The sequence below is a fragment of the Rhynchophorus ferrugineus genome, unplaced genomic scaffold (assembly GCF_030347505.1).
Source record: "Rhynchophorus ferrugineus isolate W39M unplaced genomic scaffold, kcgeb_rfMv2 rfM3, whole genome shotgun sequence".
NCBI lineage: Eukaryota > Metazoa > Arthropoda > Insecta > Coleoptera > Curculionidae > Rhynchophorus > Rhynchophorus ferrugineus.
In genome coordinates this window covers 22,241,475-22,266,333 of record NW_027472582.1, presented here as the reverse complement: position 1 = coordinate 22,266,333, position 24,859 = coordinate 22,241,475, and the positions used below count along the sequence as shown (strand labels likewise).

Here is a 24,859-nt window from a genome sequence, read left to right as displayed (position 1 = left end):
TTGTCACAAAAATCCCATCCCAAAAACTCAATACTGGTTATTAAAATAGTCACATGTTATCATTAAACCCAGAAAACATCATGTAAATATATTCTAACAAATATTCTCTTTGCAAGGAAACTATATGATAGGATGCATATTCACACCATTAACTTTATTGCAACTGTCATACTAATCTTACAGTATTAAAAATAGCCTTCACTGAAATGTTATAAACATGGATTAATAAAAAATCAACAAATTGAATTATTTTAACACATATATGTGATATATATCTCCAGAAAATAAATCCCACACATATTTGAGATAAATAGAATATAAAACAATCTAAAAAAAAAGAAAATAAAAGATAGTTAACATTAAAAGCCAAAGTTAGTGTTAATGTAATTAGAATTAGTGTAAGTAAGAAAATTAACATCGTGTATAAAGCTGATCTAAATAATCACGTAGACAAAGCTAGTAAAAAACACAAAACATATGAGAAATACAAAAGCAGAAACTGACTGACATCATTCCCAATCTGACCGAAGGGTTCATAATCGCCCGACTTACCTGTTTGTTCGGGTTTGCGTTTGGCAATGTTGGATGCTTTTTGCATGCTCAAATCGCTTAAGCTACACGAACGCCGCAAGCTTGATTCAGGACTAGAGGTATCGTCTAAATAAACTGTAAAACATGCAAAAAAAACAAAATCGATAATGACAATGAGGGTATCAGCTCCAACAGCAATCTAATTCATTGATATCCTAAGAATCGATAGGTAAAGGCGTAAAAAATTAATCGATGGATCCGTACAAATACTAAAAATATTGGAACGAGTCAACCGAATCGCAGAAATGCAATGAAAAAGTTACGTAAAGATTTTTAGGACACCAACCGTGAATACACCGAAATAACAACAAAAAAGTACATAAAAAATGGATAAATGAGGGCAATGCGTTTTTTTTATCATGCTAATGTTTTCTTGCAAGCTAGTTATAATAAAGGGATGAAACAACCAAGGAACTTTCGAAATCGAAAAATTTTATTTATCGAATTGAAAAACTAATCAATAAAATCGTCTTTATTTTTTACAGCTAAATTAAAAACTATTTACAATAATCACATTGAATATATGTTTTTCATAAATTAATAATCAAAAAGAAAAACTAGAACATTACCAAAATTATAATAACACAAAATCGACAAGTAAGATCAATATTTCTTTCTTTTACTATAATACATTAATTTTTACTATATTATATAACTTTTATTTAAAAGTTTACATATTTTTTTGGATATTATGTGTTGACACAGTAGCAATAATGAATAATATTGAAATATTAATTTAAAAAAAATTTGATAAAGTATTCCTATATATTCTGTTGTTAAAATCTCTCTATTTTTTACTATTTTTATTTCATTGATATCTTTAAACACAGAGAATATTCTATTAATATATTTGATCATAATAAGAATTCATTAAATTGAACTGTATACTTATGTCAACCTGACGAAGAACTTTGAGACCTGTATTAAGAAGATCTCTTTAGAAGTCAAGTTAATCAGATGCAACGGCGCATAATTCTCTTTGAATATATGAACAGAGAAATAAATGTCTGTCTTAACATCTTAAGGATATTACAAGGTCATTACGTATTGTGTAAATGTGCTGATTATTATGTATATCTAAAATAAAATTACTTGGTATAGAGCACAAAAATTGTGAGTGTTAATACTGTGGTATGTAAGATTTTGATAATATTCTAGCTATTTGTTGCGCTAACATGCTAGACCTAATGTTATAAACATTTAGCACATTCTTGGCAATATAACTGCTGTAACTATTATAGTTATACAACAAAACACATAACAATAAAGCTAACATCTAAATATATCCATGCAAACTGGTTAAAAATCCTGTCGTCACCTTCAATACATTTCTCTTGTTGTCTGGAATTCTCACTTCTACTATTCGCATTTTTATTATCAAAATTCAATCGTCGTTCTACGAAACTTGGCAAACTTAAGTTACGTCTTCTATATTTAAGTGGAGTGGCTTGTAGCTTAGTCAGATCGTTGTAATAACTTTGAGAAGTCGTTAAACTTTCATACATCGACGATAGCACTTTCACTTTACTTTTAGAAATATTCTTCCTGTATATATCTACCAAGGTATTTATTTTATGAATTTTTCGTTGAATTTCGTTTAAGATTTTAATGTTTTGTAAAGCGGCTGCAATTTTGTCTTGTGGAGATAATCGTTTTTCGCCTTTTTCCTAGAAATATTTTAAAAGTTATTGTGAAAGTAAGATTTATCTTATAGCATACGTTTCGTTCCATTAAAATTTAAATAACTGCTTTAAATATTTACTAACATTACCAATTGATAAACTAGAAAAGATAAAAATACCAAACAAAACGTTTGCCAGTCTTAAAAAATTGATGAAAGTACCAAAATAAACTCGTATTTAATAGGTATTACCTCATCGTCAACTGTATTTTTGTTAATACTTTGTTTTTTCTTCAAAGCATTTTCAAGCTGTAAAGCCGTGTTTTTACTAACACATCCAGCTTTACCCCAAACATTCATTTCCAAACTATCGAAAAAACTTTTAGTTGATTCAGTATCAGAGTATGTGGTATTCACGTTCAAATTTACTTCCAAGGAATCCAAGTCCATTTTTGACGGCGGAGATTTTTTATCTAAACTGTCGTATAATTCAGTCAGTATATTGTTCTGTTGGTCAGTATCGAATTTCGAACTGCTAAAATAAGTTGATATTAACATTGTCTAAACCACATCATAAATATGTATACCTTTCGCCGTGTTTTATATTCAACATCTTGTTTTTGTGCAAATTGGAACCTGCCTCAACTTCGCATTCAATATTTTTTTCTTTAAATTTTAATTCAATGGTATTTTCGCTAGTTAAGATTTGAACGTTTTGAGAGTCTTTCTTTCTGTTATTTAGAACACTCAAATTAGCTTTAGATTCGCCTGGAAAATGGAAATTGCTTTTTAATATGAAAAAATATTTTTAAATTATTTTATAGGTATATTGAAAAAAAACTTGTACTCCAATGTAACCATTCCAATGAATAAAATATCCAATATTAAAAAAAATAATATAAGGATATCATTTATAGAGGAAAATTATAATAAATGAAAATTAAATAAATGATAATGTAGAATTAACAAAAAAAATGACTTTATGGTCTTTAGGTACTTTATGTTGGAAGTAAAATGTATTGCAGAAATAGAAAATAGTCCAATTTTTTTTTAATAACTAAAGTATATAAGGTGACAATATAATGATATTGCACCTCAAATACTGATTAAATTATGATTACAATTTATTTTCCGATTATTATACTTCCAGTAGTCAAAGGATAATTACCTTCAAATATTTTGGATTCTGTTTTAATTGGATTTGAGTTATTTTTATAAAAGTCTTCTTTACGTATGTACTCATAGGTTGTTTTATTTTTTCTCGTTTTGGAACTATGTCGTCGAACAGCTTTTGGTGGCTTATGAGTAATCTTTTCGTTGGCAGTTAATAATCCTTTAGCAAATAAATGCCTATCCAAACTAGAAGTCTCCTTAAAAATCATGGTTATTTGAAATTATCTAATTAATTCTATATAATAATGTTTGAGATTTCAACAGTTTACAATTGTTTCAATATTACTTTCAGTATATATTCAAAGAGTTTACTTTCTATTTCCATAAAAGTAAATGTATAAGGAATATTGAAACATTTAAAGGTAGTATAAGCAGTAAAACTGTTCATATTAATATACCTGAACATTATTTCTATTTCCGTTTCTTTCAAAATTTATAGTCGACAACGTGAAATTGTTGCCATTGTTTTTATTATGTCCTTTTTCTTCGAATATATCGAAGTTCTGATCTGGTTTGTTATTAAGCACATTACAAAACTTGCTCTTGTATTGTTTATTTTTTGACGCTAAGGTCGGTATGTACATTTCCGCGTTTTCGTTATTAATTCTGGCGTGAGCTTTGGGCACATTAACAGGAACGTTTTCTTTACTGACTTTAGAATGGGGTTTAGATTTGGCAGTCAAAGATTCAATAAAAAATGCAACCTGGAAAGCATAAATCAAACACTAACATGGCGACAAAAACAGTTTTAAAGCGTTCTGGAATTAAGCTATTACCTTTACTTATCACTTAAATATGATTTTTAATTAATTCTAATTCTATAGTATAATCCACACTGCAACTACTAAATCATTTATCAGAAAAATAAGCAGGCAATGATAATAATTATATATTAGTATATATAATATGTTCATTGTGTTCAAATAATTCTACTAGCTCAATAAAGCCTAATAATAATATTTAGTTATATTTAATACAACTTCACAAAACTAAGAACAACACTAAAAAACTCTTTTTTTTTAAGAACCATAGCTTCAGAAAAAATAAAATTATGTTGATAAAAAACGCTTTAAAAATGCCTTTTTCACTAACCGGTTTCTTATGAGAACTTTGAGCTATACTGCTTTCAAACTTGAGCAATTTCTTTTGAAAATCTTCTGAACCTCGCGATTTTTTTGCCACTATCTCTTGTGGTGTTTCGAAATCCGTCTGTGTTTGGCAAGTTTTCACGTTACTCTTCGATTTTTTGCTCGAACATAGAGATCTGTTGGCCTCAGTGAGAGTACTGTGCGTGGTAGTATCAAATCCCGAAGTGACTTTCAGGATGCGAGAGGGATTTGAAGTTGGCGCTTGAGTAAAAGGATGTTCTACGAAATTCTTAGGAAGACTAGAGGATAATTCGGAATCGTAATTAGATATGTTCTTTGGTAAACTCTGAGAATGAACCATTTTATAGTTTGTCTAAAACAATATATCATGAATAAGATTAATAACATAATGGCATATTTTATTATACCTCTGACATCAATTGTTTTCGTTTATCTTCAAATAACACCTCTAAAGGTGCACTTTTACAATCTGATTCATTTGAGATTACACTTTCCAAACTGTTACAATAGCTTTTAGCGCCTCTCGAATAAAAATCATTGTAATCAAAATTATTTTCGTCAGAAAGCAGGCTTTCTTGGCTTCCTTGCATTGAATAATTTTGATTCAAGTAAAATGACTCACTTTTAGGAATATCCTCTAAAAAATAAGTCTCTTAGATATTCTCAATAATAGTTATGGAAATATGTTTTATATGAAAATATGTAATGAAACCACTACAACATTAACTCATTATAAATCAAAATATACCTATATACTCTTCTTGATATTTATATATTTCGTTATTAGAAACGCAACGTCTTGGTGGCACATTTTTCTTCTTTTTCTTGGTGCTATATGAAAAGAAATTATAATCCTCTAACGAATCAGAACTAAAATTGCCATCTTCGTCTTCCGGGTTACTGTCTTCTTCTTTTGCAGGTTTTACGGGAAAATTTCTTTCAATCTGATCGTATTTTTTATTGAAATCTTCACTAAATTTTTCAATATCGTTACATATCTGTCTAAATCCTTCGTCAGTTGATTTCGAATCGAAATCCAAAAAATAGCTGGAAAAGATTTTCTAGTGAAACATATTTTCAATAACTATATGTCAAGCATCATTGGATGTAATATATATAAATTCCTATTATTCTTCCTATTTCTAACATATGATGTTAAGTAAATACTATAAATAAGTTACTATACACTGCAAGACTGTATATTATTTGAAGAGCATATAGAATATTGTATTTATATTAATAGTAAAATCAATACTAATTAATACTAGTACAAAATATCATAAATATAATTGAACTTGACACAAGTGAAAATAATAGAATGTCAATAAAATCACTTATACGAGTAAAAACAAATATATCCTACCTGAAACTCTGTCTTTGAACCTCACAACACTTTTTCTGTTCGACGAAATCCGAAAACTGTCTCTCTTCACTAACCGGACTTACTGGCAAACTTTTGTGCATTTTATATTTCGTCAAGGTTTTATCGAGCTTCAGTTTTCTTGGTCGAATAAAATCATTCAGGCTTCGTTCAGGACTTTTAGTAGCCTGTTCGAGGCTCTCGCGGAAATGCTTACTCTCAGCGTCGAAATTGAGTGCGTCCAAATTCAACGTCCTTACGCTAGAGGGTTTAGAATTACCGTCGCGATTTAAAACGCTACCGCCCATGTTAAATATCTGACTTAACTGGGTCGTGTTCTTTTCGATGTCAGTCATGAAACAACCGCAAAGTTGTAAATCAGTCGGAACACTTTTGCTGGATGGTATCGTAGTGTCGAACGAGGCATTATTGAATGTGCAAATACTGCAGGTATCGGCACTATCGGTCGTCGTGATAGACGAAGCATTAGCACTATCCGAATCCGCTACGAATGCGTGTGAAATTGATGTTAGTGTTAGTAAATGATTAAATTATCAAAGAATGTTTTTGATATAATAGCTGAATAAATAGAACATTCTTTAATAATTGATTTGCGATATCAAAAATATTAGTACATTAGATACAAATTAATAATATATTAGTGCCAAAATCTCTTAGCAACAATTATAGTATAACTTACCTTGTTTTTTGGACCATTTATCTCTTTCTGGTATATGGCTAAGGTCATGGATGGATTGACTGTATTTAAGTGGACTACCATGTCCAACCTTAAAACATATTTTTATAATAAAATGCAGAATTAAATCATTATCATATTTGTAATATTATAAATGTAATGCTTACGCTTTCTAACTTTTTCTTTGTTTCTGCTATCCTTTTGTTAAGTTCCTGTCGTTTTCTGATGGCTTCAGGATCTAATTTCGTTTGTTTAACTGCATTGATAGCTTCGATGTTCCGATTACCGTTCGTTAAGAACTTTGATGAGAAAGACGACTTATTTGCTAAAAGGCAATAAACATTTACATACACTAAAACAATCTGACAGTTATAGAAACTTACATGGCGTAAGAAGTTCTGCTTCAGCTCCTGACATACTCTCAAATGTCGATTGTAAATAACGTTCTCGAATACCTAACTGCTCTAAAGATTCTGAACTGACCGAGAAAAGGGACATTGGATTTCGATCAGTGTTTTCACCACTTGGTGTTGATGCCTTAATAAAATAATAACAATTTGATTATAAAAAGGTTTATTTCAAATATGTGTTTATTAAACTTTAATCTAAATTATACGAAATATATTGATTAATCTTACATCATCATCATCGTCTTCAGAATCGTATGTCCCAGTTGTTGTTGGTTGGATAACAATTTGGGGAGTCTTCTTTTTCCTTTGGGATTTTCGTAATTCGTCGGCGTCGATGTTTGTTACGGTAAACTCACTACCGCTAGGTGAATCAGCCAAAGTTGGGTAATACAAAGGTTTATGTCTATAGTCAGTATCTGAATCCAAATCTCCTTCATGGGCGGTAGATTCGACGTCTCCAATAGCGCTGTCATCAGTCATTATTCCTCTCCTATTTCTATCTCTTATGGTAATATTGGGAGTTACCTATCGTTATAAATATTTAGTTACTTTCATATACAATAGTTTTAGTAATGGGTTAGTAAAATTTTAAAGTATTATTAAGAAATTCGATAAATCATAATGAGTAATAAAAATTGCTACATACTATACTACATATTTATTTTTTTAATAAGAAAGATGTAGGGTAAAGTATACTTCAATAAGTACAGTTAGATTCAATAAACACATTATTGAATGAAATAATAAAAGTAATAAAGAATGGTCACAATTCTTCTCTCATATGACACATCAACATTTTTGAACAGAAAAAGTTATTAAAATAAAGTTACTTTTTAATTATTTATACTTAAGCAGATTCATAAATAGCTTATGTTAGAGTACACAATTTAAAAAAAAATTCAATACCTTAGTTGTTATTGTCATGGCTTCATTTTTCGTCTCTTGGTACATTTTGATTTCTGTACCACTGTCTAAGGAACTATCCTTTGAACCATCCGAATCAGGTCTTCTGTCTGAAATAGAGCATGTAGTTACACGGTTTGTTTATCAGTAATAGTTCTTACCCAAATTAGGAAATGGTAAAGGGTTACTGCTATAAAACGTTTGTACGCCTAAACTGGTTTCTGCCCGTTTAGCCCATCGACCCTTAGGTGCGGCTACGCCTTTTGTAAGGCTTGTAGGTTGACTAGATTCTTCTGTGAACTGTTTCTTAGCCCACTGAGGTAATTGACCTATACTAAATCTGTATATATAAGACAATTTAGTAAATCAGTTTGTTAAAGTCCAATATATCATGTTACCTATAGTTGGCATCTGCAGTGGAAATGCCTTCATATAATTCAAAGTTTGAGGTTTCATTAAATATTTCTGTTTCTAACATTTTTCCTTGTCTGATAGCTTGTTGGCTTAATCTGGCTTGCATTGTTATTACCATATCATGGGGTATTCTCCATATAAATATACACCTAGAAAAAAATAAAATTTTAGAAATGGGTAATAGGATAGGTTAGGTAGGAATTAATCACGATATAATTTTGGATATTTTACTATATGTGAACGTGAAGGTGAACCTACCCATCTCCACTCGCACTAACTAATCTTCTACAATCATTGGTAAATCGAAGACCAGTTGCTAGTTCACTATGTCCACACATTGTAGCCATACATTCTCCAGAATAATAGTCATATACAGACAGACTCTTATCTGTGCAAGACGTTGCCAAATATATGCCTGATCTGTCCAAAACGACCTGTAAAATTACATATCTTTATTTTATTCTTATTTTAAATGTCACCATTTCTTACCTTAATAAGGGTACCATCATCACCAGTACTGCCTTTGAATGTCTTAGTGTGTTTCCCAGTATGTACATTATATATCCTGACATTTCTATCTTGGCATGCCGTTAAAACGTGTTTTTGTCCTGTATCGACTTCCATATCATACAACGTTGTTTTTCCTGTAGCGTTATGATCTCGAACAAATTGTGCTTTTCCACCAAACTGGAAAAACCAAAATTCTTCAAATTTCAGTACAGGTATAATTTAAATGTAATCTACTTTACCTCTCCTAGTGATCTGAATATTAAACTCTTGTCGGCTCCGCAAGATATCATTTGTATATTATTTGAATGGTTCAAGAAACGAACCGCAGTAATACTGGACGAATGGTCATCCAGAGTTTGAACAAATTCATATCCCTAAAGTAAATGAAATCATTAAAAACTAAGTATAAATATAAAAAGGTGTTTGATTCAATTAGGTTTTATAAACAGGTTGGTCAAATAATTTTTGGTACGGAAATGTATTAAAATTTTAAAATTGATTGTTTTGTTTTAAAATTAAGTAGTTGACAAGATTAAGATATTATGTCGTATATTATAAGTTTGTAAAATATAATGATATGAAAAATGTATTACTTACGTTATTTGTATCAAATACGTGTATTAACCTATCTCTACTAGCACTGGCTAATAAGTTATATGACAAATCACTCGCCGAATATTCCAAACATAAAACCTCTGAATCGTGAGCTTCTATTTTAAATTGTTCCTTCATTTGAGCAATGTCATGGATACGTATGTTTCCTGAACGGTCTCCAGATGCTAAATGTTTACCGTTGGGACTGACTTTGATGCATCGCACGCCATTTTTACCATCATAAGACGTTTGATCTGGTTGTTTTTCCGTCGATACGGTCCCAGATATATCCAAATCTTTTATGTAAGATAGATCTTTATCAACGTATACCACTTTCAAGAGTTCCTGGAATTAATATATTTATGACTTGGAATATTTTACAAAGATGTCCTCACGAAGAGTTTCTTACATTGCTATAAATATTCTGTTGATACATTCCTCGACTATTTTTATCGTTCATTTTATCCAATGTCCATACTCTGATTGTATCGTCTGAACTACACGTAAGGAAACTGCCAGGTGGTAAACCACTATTTGTAGGTGCCATTTCCACTCCCCATATGCACGCAGAATGGTAAAGAAAGGAACAAGATTTTCCCACCTATACCAGGTTTTAAAATAGTTAATGATATCTGGAAGATATTCTATTAACAAACATTACCCTTCTAATGTTGCATACATCCCAAATGTAAATAGAGTGATCATTGTACACTGCTGTTAATTTGTTGTTAGGTTCATCAAATGTTATTGCTACAGTATCAGGATACTTGGCATCCTGTAGGGGCGTTGCCATATGCCTGTATTATAAAAAGCAAATCATGTATATATGTATAATAATATATAAATTATATATAATTTATGTATATAATTTGTATAAAAAAAACAAATATGGCGAATAAATAACATAACATAGATATTTAAAAAAGTTAATAAAGTGCAGTTAAAATGTTTTCCTATATATTATTCATATTTTTGTTTGCTTAAAGATATATATTCATAGAATGAATACATGAATGTATTCTTTAACTTGGGTTATAATTACATATATAAGTTAAGTCATATAAGTTACAGAAACGTTAATTCCTATTGTTCAATTTATTTAACTAGATTAAATTGCCTACTTTGCTTTTCAATTTTCCGATTTCATGTTTTTATATAAATTGTATTTCATATTGTAAATTTAGTTGTAATCAATATGTAGAATATATATTATACTTGTAATACGTTTTCATTGCTTTTCTTTCTAATATTATTTATATTTGATAGATTTGAATAAAATAAGTATGATTTTTTTTGGTTATTTATATAAGGATATAACAATATCACTTTTCAAGGAAACTTTCTTGTAATAGAAGCCTAAATTAGTGTTCTTAACGATTATTTATGATTTATTAACATTTATTAAATATTTACTTACTGAATGCTGGTACCAAGAGCGACATCTACACCTAAATAATGACATCTTGGTAATGTGGTAATAAATCTAAGAGTGGCGGGATCAAAACACCTAATGATTCCTTCCGCACACCCAACGAATATATGAGTTTGTCCTACCGTAATACAATTGGCACTAGTTGTCTACAAAATAATATTGACACCGTGATACTAGCATTACATTTAAACTGTACATTTCTTACCCTTAATTCTACCCACTTATCTAAAAGTCTTCTATTGTTAAATTCACAAAGCAATCCTGATCTGGTAATGGCATAAGTACTGTCACCGCATTCTCCCTTACCACAAGCTACATCACAGAAATAATTGTTCCTTTGTTCGCCTAAAATGGCTGATCTCCCCATTAAAGGTACGGCTTCCTTATACTGAAACCATCGAATGTAAACTTAATATCGATAAATCTATTTGGCGAGTGACTATTTAAATTTTAAATCAGCATTTGCTTTTTTTGGAGTTTTCAATTAAGATAATTTTTAGTGTTTAATACTACGATGTTCTCTGAATAAGATTGTAGGTCCATTTACATTTAAATTAATAGTAAAGTAAACTTCTTTTAATCAATATAGCTGCAATTTAACTAATCTCAGTCAAATTATCTCAATATAAAGATACAAAAATCATTTAAAAGTTGTTCATGTGTGTATATTGCAAATTACTTATAATCGTAATATAGTTTGCTTAATGAAGTTAGCAGTAATAGAGTGAATCAGCCAAGTCCATTATTAGAACCAAATTGATATATAGATTAAGCTAAAGTTTCCATTGAGTCCTATGATAACATAGTGAAACAGCAAGTTCTTGAACAAGGAAGCATGTTCCAACAAATTAAATTGTTATATTATAATATATTTTTCTAAACGGCATGTGTCAAAATTTTATGACAATATGTAGTTTAGTTTAGTTAAGTTACAGCAACGAAACAAATCTTGTTGAAAGACTTGCGGTGCATTCGATTGCAGTTTGAATTACTTTATATCCATTGTATAGCCCTGATCTGGTCTCTAGTAACCACTGCTTGTTTGCACACCTTAAATAATGTCTCATCGATGGAAGTTTGGTAATTGCTGAGCGAATATTGCACAATAACCGTTGGATGAGTAAACCAATGAGGTTACCTTTATGTCTAGACGGTTCTATATACTTTTACCATTTAATGGTTTCAACGATACAAGAACTTTCAGAAAACATTCAACAAGATACTGTTGCACAATTAACTACTTCTATAATCCAGAAGAGTAAATATAATTAAAAGTCTTACTTTGAAGTACTTTTTTAGTGAGTGATGAAGCAATGAAGTTCGTAAATGTAATTTAATTAAATAATACAATAACGATCAGCCGTTTATAATATGATAATTAAAAATATTTAAAAAATATAATAACCTTATTTTTTCCAGTCTCCAAGAACCAAAATTTAACGTGTCGATTACCTACAGTAACGAAATAACTTCCATTGTCGGCAAATGCAATTGCCTTCACTTTTGTACTGACTTTATTACTGGCAACCTGAAATAGATAAAAATGCGTGCAAATGTAGATGTTGAGTGAAGTAAAACTAAATACGTACCTTTATATTATTTTTCCAATCCCACACGTTGACTATCATATCATGTTGTGTACCGACGCTAACAACATATTTATTTGATGGCGAAAATGCCTAAAAGAAAACGAGATAGCAATATAAAAGTTGCAATAGTAATGATGAACAACTTACCACACAATTGACGCCGTATTTGTGTCCTACAAATTCGGCCACCTGTTGAGGCTGTGGCGCTAACCCGGGATATAGTGATTGTGTATCGGCTTGAAGATCCCAAACCCTCACCGCAGGCTGATGGCCGCATTCTCCTACAAAACAAAAGAGAATAAATTAACATATAATGTGTGATCATTTTGTCAATAATTATTTCTTAAATGTGTCAAAACCACCGCCTAACTCAATCCATTTGAAAACTATTAGAAAAAATGATATTAATAAACTTTAGACATATTTATTATATTGTTATTGTATTTTTGATTTTGACATTTTTCTATTTAGTATAATTTTGTTTAAAAAGTCAGTAACTTTGGCAAAAAGTCATAGGTTAGAGAAGAAGATCTGCTTCGACACCGAAGCGAAATATTCACGGCCATAAAGTAAAGCTGTGCAGGTGGTGGCATGTGCATACTGATATTAATAGTAAAAAATGTACTGCACAATCAAAAAACAAATATTTGAAAACATTTCTGAATATAAACTAAAGAAACTTCACTTAAATGAAGGTTAAGTTGGCTTAAATGCAAACAATCACAATATCTAAACCAAGTCATAGTTAAAGACATACATTAAGAAGAAACAAGAAATTGAACATCAAATCCAAAGATATATATTGGCCATTTAGACGCAATTCTGTAATCTTATTTACTGCTTGTTTGAAAGTCGAATGAAGAAAGTAAAGCATTTCGGAGATATCTCATCAATGATTATGATTATCATGATGTTTTAAATCTTTTACTGTATATTTTTAGTGGAATATTCATTCTCAAAGTTAAAATATTATTAAAACATATAAACTTTACCTGTTACTATATATCTACCACAAGAGGAATACGCCAGTGATGTTATAGTTTTCCTGCTGGAATTGATTATGTGGTTCTGTTGTTCAGTCCTTATATTAAATAGTACCACGGTACATCTGAAAAGAAAAAAAGTTTATTTAATGCAATGATCATTTTTTAATAATCAACTAAAGATCAGTACAATAATGATATCAAATATTATAAAATCATAAAATATATTTAATTGAAAAATATTGGTTTAACACAACAAAAAGGAAAAATGTGTTAGAAAAATATATTCTCTCATCCAACACATTCTAGTTACAACAACTTTGTATGAATAAAAATATATTTTTAATCATCATACAGTAATACTTTTTGGCAGTAACATTGGTACACAGCCATTGGTATCAACTATATTAATACATATATTGTATAAGAAAAACAGCTGCAATAAATCAATATACCATCAAAACGTTTCGTAGGTTTCTTAGATGCTGCACTTAGCTGAATAGCTTACTAATAAATGATGTTGGCATGTAATGGTTAATTAGATGACTAATAAGTTTGATACTAATTAAAAATGTTAATGAACAAACTTTTCTATCCATACTTTTGCCCTTAAATCACTGGGATCCCCACATATACTCAATATATGTCTTCTCTAATTTATAATCAGAAAATGATTAGTGAAGTGAGTCGAAAATATGATTGATTTCAAGAATACTAAATTTTCTTACCACAAAAATGAATGATTACAGATCAATATATTATTTAATTATACAAATACATATGACACTTTTGTTTGTAAATAATATATTTTATTAAACATTTAAACAAAACATTTAACATTTTAAAATAAAACGCTATACGTAATAATAGAACATTTATTTTTACCACATTAACGTTGGAACTTTATTAACTCCAAACACTTTCGATGTATTTACATCATGTGACAGGTTTACTATCGTTTGTAAGCAGAGAACGCATTTTTGATACCAAATCGTTTAATTCAGCAACAGTTACGATAGTTTATCCAAAAAAACATGTATTATATTAATGAAGCTCGTTATGTAAGCTGAGTTCGGCGTGTAATTTCTAATGGTATTTTTGACGCCAGTTTTTTTTTATTCAGGAGATCATTAACAACAGTTTTTGACTGATCGACTAATCGATGCACGTTTAGTTACGTGATACTGAGAATAAATCAGGTGTTTGAAATTGTATCCTCCTTAATTTTATTTGTTTAATCAAAACAATTTCTTTTGGAATAGAAAAAAAAGTATAAATATTTGAACATCTCAAAACAGTGAAAAAGTCACGGATATAACAACATAATATTATATAGGTATTTTCAATAAGGGTGGGTGTAGTATACAACAATAATTGGCATAACATGAGAAAAATGACAACACATTAACTACAAGAAAACTTAAATCATGTTTAATAATCATATTTCATAATAAATTGTATTTTAGTTCGATATACTTACCACATCACAACAGTTTTCTATATTTTGTAGCCGTTCTAAAAAGTATAATAGTTTTAACTCTTCAAAATATTTGTGTAACACCTTTATAATCAGATCAGATCAGATAATCTTTTTGATTAATTTCGAATTTAAGTGAAAACTGGTGGGTTGAACTGTTTTTAATTTTTCTGGTGTATTTTGAAACATTATTCTCATTATGTTTTAATATTTCAAAATGTTATGTTATTTGATTTTCAGTCGTTATCCAAATATCAAATTATTTCGTGTGAATTCAATTCACTACAATCTTACCAATTTCACTGTGAGTCTTCGATTGTTTGTCTAGGGCATCTTGCTACCCAAAGTCTTATGGTATGATTCTAAGCGTTTTTCGTAAACTTTGCTGAACTGTATTTTAATCACAATACGCCATACAGTGTTATTTTAATTATTAATGTTGAACAATTACTTTCCTTACAAAACCTAGAACTCACAAGCAACAACTGACTTTAAAGATTAACGATATAAATGCGAAAAGTCATACTTGTAACGTTATACTAGATTCAAAAAGTTTGCGGAAATGAAAAAAAAAAAGAAGAAACTGAAAAGAATATAATTTCTTCAAATTCAATAGATTCATTCCAAGGATCCTCTAATATATGGTTGAAAATGTTTATCCATGAAATAATTTTTTGAGGTGTGTGAAGGAACACAAATCAAACGTACCTAAATATGACGAAAGTTGAATGGTTAAACAATAGGTACTTTAATTTACTAATTTTAGGAATGTTTTTTTGAGCTGTGTCTTTTTTCAGAGCATACAGTAAAAATGATCAATATATTGTCGAACTCTTTGCACATGCATCAATTTCGAACATGGCCGGTCATTCCTAGTCTGTCATTCAGAGAATGGTTATATATTGTTAACAAGCATTAATTGGCCGATATTTAAACATAAGCTAGTTTCTGTACAAAAGAGCCACCTTCATATCAGTCCTTAGACATTTATCTTGATTCAGGATCACGGTGATAGACCCTTAGAGTTGCATTCGAATGCATTTTAGTTTCAATATAAATTACAATCAGTAAAATTTTCAAATTAACAGATGATGTTAATAGTAAACGACTTAGTGTGGACATCAATCTTATACTGTTATTTATATTTCATCGTAATATTCTGATATCCAACAAACATTATCCATAAATTAAATTAATAATCGATACAAAATACAAATTCATCGAAGCTGATACAACTAATCACAGCGAACCATGCTGTTGGTGTACGAAAAGGTTACCCGATAAAAATCTAACACAATCAAAAACCACTCTAGGTCGTAACGATTAGGAAATTTACATCGTCACGCCATAAATCATCGATGAGCTGCTGTGTCGGGGTGAAAATATCGTTTTCGTCTAGCGGTGAAAATTAGATGGGAAGGGTTTTCGGAAAATCGAAGGAAACTGTCGGAAATGAACTGCCATTTTGCGATATTAATTAATTTCGACGAAGATTTGGTGGTGAGTGAATTAGAAAGGTGATTAATATATACCAACTCGATCTGAGGTCAAGGATGTAGAAGAGGAAATTTTAAATTGACATTTACTGCGCAATAAAAATGTTACTTTTGATACTTGCACGTAAGAAGTCCAGAAATAGAATTTTAAAATGAAATTTACTGCTGTTATTATCTAGAGTGGTTATAAAATGTCATCAAAATAATTTTTACTGTTCTTTGATATATTTATATATATATATATATATATATATATATATATATATATATATATAGTTTAATTTAACTGTTTACTCAGTGTCAAAAATGGCATATGAAATTAATGCCACCGGCTATTAATTTAATTAAACATATTATTTAAAAAAAAAACAACACGTGATAAATAAAAATAATTTTAAATTCAACGTCATTGTAATTAATTATTTGATCATCCAATATAACAATGGTGCTTTAAATTGAGTTCTTTCGTACAGTGGATAAAATGTTGGACAAATATACTATAATTCTTGTCTGAGTAAAGAAACATCAGTTGTTAGTTTTTGTTGTTTAGGAGAGATTCCTAAACATATCTGATTGCATATAATAATCTTGTTTAGAAAATATATTTTTCTTTTCAGCCAAGAACATTAATGGTAAAAAATTAATGGTAAAAAATCATTGCTTATAGTTACTATGCTAGTAAAAATAGTTAAAATTACTATGGTTTATTCGAGATGTATAAAATGTCCGTCTTATTAATTAATTTTTAGAGGCCCTAAACCATAACTGATGAACCTCCATGAACTTGATTTATTAATTTTCGGTCAAATTTAAATAATATCAATAATGTTTATATCCACGAGTATTAGACTATTGATCAGATAAAAAGATACGTATAATTGATTTAATTCAATTTATTGTAACTTTGTGACTGAAACCAACGATGTGTAATTCAGTTTACTGTTTTGGTATTGTTCTCTTATATTTTTTAAAAATAGCATATTTTATTACATACACTTCATAAACAAGACGAATATATGGAATAAATACCTTTGAAAAAAGCATTTATTTAAAGCATTGTCTATTTGATTCTATACATCTTGCCTATCTCTCGGGCAATTTATGGATGCCATCCCAAAAAAAGTGTTTGTCCTCTGAGCAAAACCATTCATCGATCCATTTTGTAACCTCTTCGAAATTGGCGAAGGGTTGCTCTCCAAGCACGTGTCCCACTGATGCTAAAAGTTGATAATCGGATGAGGCAAGGTCTGGAGAGGACGCCGGGTGCGACAACATATTCATTACAATTGTTTTCAACGCTTCCTTGATCGGGTTTGCTTTATGGGATGCTGCGTTACGTGCTGTAAAATCGCTTTACCGTGTCTTGGAACCCATTCTGGATGATTTTTGATCAACGCATGGTTCAAATTGAACATTTGTTGTCGACAGCGATCACTATTAACTGTTTCACCAGGTTTACAGTTCGTAATACACTACGTCACTCTGGTCCCACCAAACACAGAGCATTGTCTTACGACCAAAACTATTTGGCATTGAAGTCGATTGGCCAGCTTCACTAGGTGATAACCATGCTTTTGTGCGCTAAGGGTTTTCAAAATAAATCCACTTCTCATCACCCGTCACTATTCGATGCAGAAATGACTTCCGACCATACCTTTGAAGCAGCATTTCACAGACGATTTTTAGATTTTCCAATTGCCTGTCATTCAAATGATGTGGCACCCATCTTCCCATCTCTTGGATTTTCCCCAACGCTTCTGCCAAATGTTTTTGAGTTTGGATAGGGTCTTCATCCAATAACCCTTGCAGTTTCGCATCTTCAAACTTTTTCGGTCTATCAAAAGGTTCTTTGTCTCGAACATCGAAATTACAACTTTTGAATTTTTGAAACTACGCATTTATACATTTTTAAGGATAGATCATGTTCACCCTAAGTTATTACTAGCAAACGATGACTTTCAGCGGTTTTTTTCTTTTGATTAAATAACTTGATATTTTAGCCCAATTATATTTAGCCTAATAGCTTTAATTTAATAGCTTTTTTTCATGTTTTACGGCGAAATTTCAGATAACAAATTAGGTTTATTTGATTTTAAGGTCATAGTGTACTTCTTCGTTTATTTAGCAGAAGAGAAAAGGAAGAACTTTGTTTTGGCAGTGTTGAATTACTAATCCATTTGATGATTTAGATGAGGTTGGGACCATTTTCCGACCAATCAGTACAGTTGTTTAATTTTAAGTCAGATTTTTCACAGTTTTTTTTTTTATCGAAAGTGATATTTTCAATTTTCATTCTGCTTCAGGAATTGATATTGACACAAGTCGATGTATTAAATTATATTTTGCAGTCTTTAGTCCATTTGTCAATCTTGTCGGCTAGCACTTATAGTTTTCTATAGTTGTAGACAGAAAAGCATCTTTTGCTAACAGTTGGCTGAAGAGTCTCGGGCCCAAGCCATGGAGAGCACTAGTTTTATTGCATTTACCGCTTTATCAGTTAGTATACTAACTTTCAAAAGAATGCTGTTGGAATTTCCTGATATTCTACTCATAAGTTTGTGAGTTATTGTGCTAACTAAGAGTGACAGTACTTTTATTCTATTCAAAACAATAGATCAAAAACAATTTCGTGTTTTAATTTTACACTGCTTCTTGATGGAAAAAATACCGTTCAAGCGAAGCAATGGCTTGAAAAGGGTTATAAGGATTGAAACGTGGTCGTAGAGACACCGATGATGCAGAGCGCAGTGAACGTCAAAATGAGGTGGTAACACCAGAAAACCTAAAAAATAATCCACAAAATCGTTTTGAATGAAAGTGAGTGCAAACAGTCGTCATTTGAATGGACAGCAACTGATGTCAGGCCTATTCTCAGAAAAAAGATAAATCGTTCTACAAAAGTGGTATTGAAATGTTAGAGTGGCGCTGGAATGATTGTGTGGCTTTTGATGGAGATTACGCTGATGAATAGTCAATCTTGACCAAAAAAAAACTCGTTTTCTTTGTTACGCCCTGGGAGTTTTCAGCCCATATGTTATAATCTTACAATATGTAATTTTTTTTCTAATTTCACAAATTATCAGAATCAGAAATTGCCTAACAAATAGAATCAAATGTTTATATCCTACGCTGACATTAATTCGTTAGTCATTAATAATCGACCTATAAAGAATCGTCATTGGTCCATGACATACCCAGAAAAAAAAAGAACCTTAAAAACTGTCGAAAGACGTACTGCATTCAATACTGGACATACCTTAAAACAATCGATAGTAATGTATTCAGGTAATTGTCTATTGTTGAATTTTTTCTTGGCCGTCCCACCTGTACCGAGAGCTCTGAGAACTGACGGCTCTATTAAAGGCCATGCATAGCTTGTTACGCGGGAGTATCTTCGTCCAGGTGTTACGTACAAGTCCAATCTCGAGAAAATTAAGTCGTATGTGCTCCATAAATTATCAACGGTCAATTGCGTGTCTTTGTTTCTGAAATATTTGTCGAGGCAGACCACCTACGAAAGTCGCGAAGAAACACGGATGATTAATTTTGAAACACGATTTCAAACCTATTGGCTCGTTTGCTTTGTTAGTCAATTATCATCAAAAAAATTAACACATTGTCATATGAATAAGGTTAATATTAAAATAAATGTAGTGTCAAACAAAACGAGTAGGAGAATATTTCTATTATCTTCAACTTGCGTTAACTAAATTTAGCTAATTATGGAAGATACTCCTAGAGGTTGAATCGAACATATTTAAAGACCAAGGAAGTTGTGTGCACAATAGATGCCGCATTCACTTTCACTGTAGCAAAAAGATATTTGAGTTCCTCTTTCAGAAGGATATATTTCCAATACCCCAAAAATGGTAACAATAATAACTTTTTTGATCTACTGCACTAAAGAATTAAAAAAAAATCAAAATAACACAAGAATCAGTAATCAATTACTGAAGTATTTCAATACCCAGATTATTGAACAGATTTAGCGACACTTCATTCTTAATACTTAAAAAACATTTTTTCATCAAAGAAATAGGTATTATAATATTAGCCCATAAATGAGAATAATTATTCTAAATAGTAACAAAAACATTCAGATTTTTATGGTGTAAAACCATCAATTTTGCAAGGCAGTAGTATTTACAGCAAATGCAACTTATAAATTTAGTTAAGAGTCACTGAAAGTAAAACGTACTATAGTGTATCCAAAGTAGGAGTGAACTCATATCATCTTAATTTATGACGACAAAACGTCGCAATGTTGGCACACGTAACTTTGATATTTAATTTATTTTAGCCTTGATACATAACAATAACATATAAATAAAATAATAAAATTCTTATGTTTATTTTAACATTATAGTTACGGCATTTTCAACCAGAGTAATCACAAATATTAAGTAGTCATTTGAAATTTATCAAAACAAGCAAAGCGTCAAAATAACGTTTGCCGGTTTATAACCTCTTCTTATTACTAATGATTTAAGGATCGTGGAAAAATTGGTATATTTTGATAATATAATGGATATCTGAAAAAGAAATTGACCACTATTTCGCAGGAGGTTCAAAGTTTATTTTTTACAAAAAATGTAAATGGTAAATTGTCGATAATAATTATCGATAGAATATTTTTCAGTAAATGGATACATATTAGTTAATATAGGTCAATAAAAAACCAAACAATAGACCAAATATTCTTTTAGGTTAAATCATCGATAGTCAAAGGAAATTTCTTTTAGCTATCTTCTAGCCCTAAATCTACTTGAAATATGAACGTCGATTCTGGAGCCTCCTTGAATAAAGTGTCTTTGAAGGAACTGGTAAATTTATGGAGCAGTTTTTAGATGCAGAGATATGCATTATGTATATACACATGAAGATAAAAATATGACCCTGAGTTTGATATATAACGTCAAACATGTAAATATTGAATAAAAATAAATAAAAATTATATTTTGACGTTATCATGATTTACAACACTGTTTTATATCTAAAATTACTTAATACCATCTAAAATAATATTTAAAATTAACTTAATTTTTTAGCTTATATTTTACATTTTAATACAAAAATATTGGGGATTTTCATATACGGAACTTCAAAGTTTGAGTTCTTGATTTCCTTAACTGGTCCATTGAAAAGTCCCCGGCCTACCATAGTAAAACATATTCTTTTGACAAAATTATTTTTTTTTTTTAACATACTTCCCTTCAAGGGTGATCACTTCTCTTCACTTCACTGATTATAGCCACCCTCCAACTTTTCGATACCATTTTTGTAGTACGATTTGACCTTTGCTTCAAAATAGGCCTGAGTTTCGGCGTTCACCTCTTCATTTGACGAAAATCTCTTCCCAGCGAGCATTCCTTTGAGATCTGAGAACAGAAAATACTCGCTGGGGGCCAGATCTGGAGAATACGGTGGATGAGGAAGCAATTCGAAGGCCAATTAATGAATTTTTGCCATCGTTTTCATTGACTTGGTGAAGCAGAACTTTCATCTTCTTCAAATGCGGCCGTTTTCGACAATTTCGCCCTTCAAACGGTCCAATAACGCTATGTAATAGTCGCTGTTGATGGTCCCCCCTTTTTCAAGGTAGTCAATGAAAATTATTTCATGCGCATCCCAAATTACAGACGTCATAACCTTGCCAGTCGACTGTTGCGTTTCCCCATGCTCTGGAGCGGGTTCATCGTGTGTAGTCCATTCGGATGACTATTGATTGGACTTCGGAGTGAAATGATGGGGTCATCCATTGTCACATATCGATGCAAAAACTCGGGTCTATTATGCTTGATTATTTTCAAACACTGCTCCGAATCATCAACTCGTCGTTGATTTTGGTCAAAAGTGAGTTCGCGCGGCACCCACTTTGCACAGAGCTTTCTCATACCCAAATATTCGTGAACGATATGATGTACACGTTCAGTTAGTATCTTTGGAGTGTCTGCAATTTCATTCAACTTCAATTTACGGTCATTCAAAATCATTTTGGGGATTTTTTTTATGTTTTCGTCGGTAACAACCGCTTTTGGGCCTCCACTGCGTTCGCCGTCTTCGGTGCTCATTTCACCACGTCTAAACCTAGCATACCAATCCTTGATGGTTGATTTTCCTAGGGCTGTGTCTCTGCATCAAGCCAAGTTTTTGCTTCAATTGTATTTTTTCCTTTCAAAAAGCAATATTTTATTAATACGCGAAATTCCTTTTTATCCATTTTTTTCACAATGACAAAACTTGCTTCACTCAAAATGCTATAATTCACAAATTAATGTCAAATTATACAAGCATTTTTGAGGGTTAGGGTTAACTAAAAAACATATGGATTTAATTCTAGTAGCGGCATCTATGTGTCAGGCCGGGGACTTTTCAATTGACCTGTTAAATCATAGAATGTCTGATTAACACTGCAGGTGAGGTAGAGCTTTTTATTTAAGCATTTATACGTGGATTTTCATGAAATTGCATGAAGTGCATTATGCAATATCACTTAAATTGGTATTGCACTTTTAGTTCCGCTTCTGCGTACACTAACTAAGACGTTGAATTCGTTGTCCTTAACACTTCCGAACTAATCCGAATAACCTTAAATTAAATTATTAAAATAAAAGTTCTGTATCAAAAAAGAATAGCAACTGCATTAGAATAGGAGAGTTAGTAAAACTTTCCTACCGTTTTGAAGAAACACAGAGATTGTTAATATCAGAAAAATAAATAAAGAAAATAATATGGAAAGTGTATGGACAAGTGAATATAAATACTGAAACGAAACTGAAGTTCTTTATTTAATTATTTTTTTGACTTGTGGGACTATATGCAGAACTGACATTCTCTTCTATCTTCTCTTAGCTTCATTTTTGCAATTCTTTTTTTATGGTTACTTGCATAAATTTTGATCAGCGATATCTATTGGTGAAAATGAAAAGTATCACTGTTTTTTTTCCATTTAATTTCGATGAAATGAAATGAAACTTTTATGAAACAATTATTGCTGATGTTTACCGGCATCAATTGACAAATTGAAGGACTTCCTGCTGCAACAAGATCGAGAGAATGAAGAATCTCACGAAAAAATCATATAGCAGAAAATGCGAAGAATGACTGGATCGATGCCAACATCGTCGATACAGTATTGCCATGTTAACAGAGTGTTGGGAAATATTTATAGAGAATGATGAAAATATTTTGATTAATATATATTGCACCAATTTTTCGCAATTAATATCTTTTAATGTGAAAAAATGATGAAAGAACGAGTGGCATGTATCATAAAAAGTTTACATACAACATTTCCCGTACTGTTTCAAACAATAGAATATTTATAATGAGCAATGAAGAGATAGATGATCAATACAAACCCAAGAAAATAATAATTATCTCTAAAATTACAATTACACCATTAATTTCGTTATTTTTAAATGATACATCGTAAATTACATACGATAAAATCATACAGAATGAATCGTTTCCGGAAAAAGCCAATGAAAAACCATCGGCAGGAAATGCACAATACCAACGGTGGACCTTCGCTAATATATCGTCTCGACCTCGAACGGCCTCGCCGGTACAAAAATGTTCATCAATCAATTTAAAAAGAGTATGCTAATGTGGGAGATATAAGACAGGAAAAAAATGATTCGGTTTTGGTTAGTTGACTATTCATTATGACACCGCCGACGGTAATTTTTAAAAATGACAAACGGCTTTGTGGATATATCATCGAGTAAATAATATTAGACAGATGTGGTCACAAAACATAGAACTTTTTTTAAAATAATTACATCTTACATTATATTTGCTTAGTACAAATTAATTTATTACTACTGTTCTGTTGTACTTGCATTAATACACAAGCAAGACGAGTACGGGATTACATCAGTATGTATTTCGCAAATTAAAATAAAACTAAACTACTTAAGCTAAAGTTAAGAACTATACATAACTTATATACTAAACAAGTTCGTGTGGTTTGGTTCGCTTCAATCTTCTGATTTCCTGTGTGCTGTCCAGTAGCTGTATTGCTTCCACGATGCCGTGATTTAGCAACCTTATTTCATGTTTTAAGGCGAAATCTTGGATCACTTCGTGTATCCAATTAATTTTGAGGTCATTGTGCAGGTTTTCGATGCTTACGTAGCGATAAGTATTGGTAATTAATCGTAGAACTTTGTTTTGGGTGCGTTCGATTACTAGTTGGTTTGATATTTTAGTGCAACTCCATATCTGCACATCATAGGGTCAAATTGGCTTTATGATTAACGGATAAACCAATTTCTCTGATTTTAGGTCAAGTTGCGAGTATATTCCGACTAACCAGTACAGTTGCTTGACTTTGAGTCCAATCTGCTCTGCTTTTAGTCTAACATGATGTTTCCAATATAATCTACCATCAAGATGTATTTCGAGGCATTTGGCTGATTCTGCTTGAGGAATTCAATTTCGTCAAGTGATATAATTAGGTTTTTGTCATTTGGCCGAAACGCAAAATTAACATGGA

At 30.9% G+C, this 24,859-nt stretch overlaps 2 protein-coding genes across 16 annotated transcripts in view; both read right to left on the bottom strand.

Annotated features, from left to right (window-relative positions):
- Wdr62 (WD repeat domain 62) overlaps nucleotides 1-24,859 on the bottom strand; it is a 168,543-nt gene that overhangs the window by 4,938 nt on the left and 138,746 nt on the right. For 9 of the 15 annotated variants that reach the window (XM_076398372.1, XM_076398369.1, XM_076398374.1 and 6 more), the window contains 20 exons: nucleotides 13,396-13,511; nucleotides 12,551-12,684; nucleotides 12,404-12,493; nucleotides 12,220-12,342; nucleotides 11,020-11,202; nucleotides 10,800-10,960; nucleotides 10,044-10,179; nucleotides 9,792-9,983; nucleotides 9,386-9,727; nucleotides 9,028-9,162; nucleotides 8,768-8,965; nucleotides 8,537-8,712; nucleotides 8,263-8,427; nucleotides 8,026-8,204; nucleotides 7,868-7,974; nucleotides 7,190-7,486; nucleotides 6,935-7,088; nucleotides 6,719-6,876; nucleotides 6,555-6,642; nucleotides 553-666 (listed from right to left, as the gene is read on the bottom strand). In XM_076398372.1, the coding sequence (XP_076254487.1) occupies nucleotides 553-666; nucleotides 6,555-6,642; nucleotides 6,719-6,876; nucleotides 6,935-7,088; nucleotides 7,190-7,486; nucleotides 7,868-7,974; nucleotides 8,026-8,204; nucleotides 8,263-8,427; nucleotides 8,537-8,712; nucleotides 8,768-8,965; nucleotides 9,028-9,162; nucleotides 9,386-9,727; nucleotides 9,792-9,983; nucleotides 10,044-10,179; nucleotides 10,800-10,960; nucleotides 11,020-11,202; nucleotides 12,220-12,342; nucleotides 12,404-12,493; nucleotides 12,551-12,684; nucleotides 13,396-13,511 (3,248 nt within the window). The remainder of the gene's footprint in view (nucleotides 1-552; nucleotides 667-6,554; nucleotides 6,643-6,718; nucleotides 6,877-6,934; nucleotides 7,089-7,189; nucleotides 7,487-7,867; nucleotides 7,975-8,025; nucleotides 8,205-8,262; nucleotides 8,428-8,536; nucleotides 8,713-8,767; nucleotides 8,966-9,027; nucleotides 9,163-9,385; nucleotides 9,728-9,791; nucleotides 9,984-10,043; nucleotides 10,180-10,799; nucleotides 10,961-11,019; nucleotides 11,203-12,219; nucleotides 12,343-12,403; nucleotides 12,494-12,550; nucleotides 12,685-13,395; nucleotides 13,512-24,859) is intronic. The other 6 variants (XM_076398375.1, XM_076398379.1, XM_076398383.1 and 3 more) reach the window with 2 other exon arrangements.
- LOC143192665 (uncharacterized) lies at nucleotides 1,833-6,334 on the bottom strand. The gene is made up of 9 exons (XM_076398141.1): nucleotides 5,858-6,334; nucleotides 5,243-5,541; nucleotides 4,902-5,131; nucleotides 4,478-4,846; nucleotides 3,784-4,089; nucleotides 3,381-3,582; nucleotides 2,800-2,980; nucleotides 2,465-2,747; nucleotides 1,833-2,258 (listed from the first exon to the last, which is right to left on the bottom strand). The coding sequence occupies exons 1-9, from the start codon at nucleotides 6,208-6,210 to the stop codon at nucleotides 1,833-1,835; spliced, it is 2,649 nt and encodes an 882-aa protein (XP_076254256.1). The 5' UTR covers nucleotides 6,211-6,334.

Bases quoted from the DNA above. Each gene is read 5' to 3' on its own strand.
- LOC143192665 (XM_076398141.1), bottom strand. From the start codon at position 6,210: ATGACTGACATCGAAAAGAACACGACCCAGTTAAGTCAGATATTTAAC. The intron at 5,132-5,242 runs GTATATTTTGAT...CTTATTTTTTAG, and splicing joins ATATCAAGAAGAGTATATAG to AGGATATTCCTAAAAGTGAG. The intron at 4,847-4,901 runs GTATAATAAAAT...ATATTGTTTTAG, and splicing joins GAAAACAATTGATGTCAGAG to ACAAACTATAAAATGGTTCA.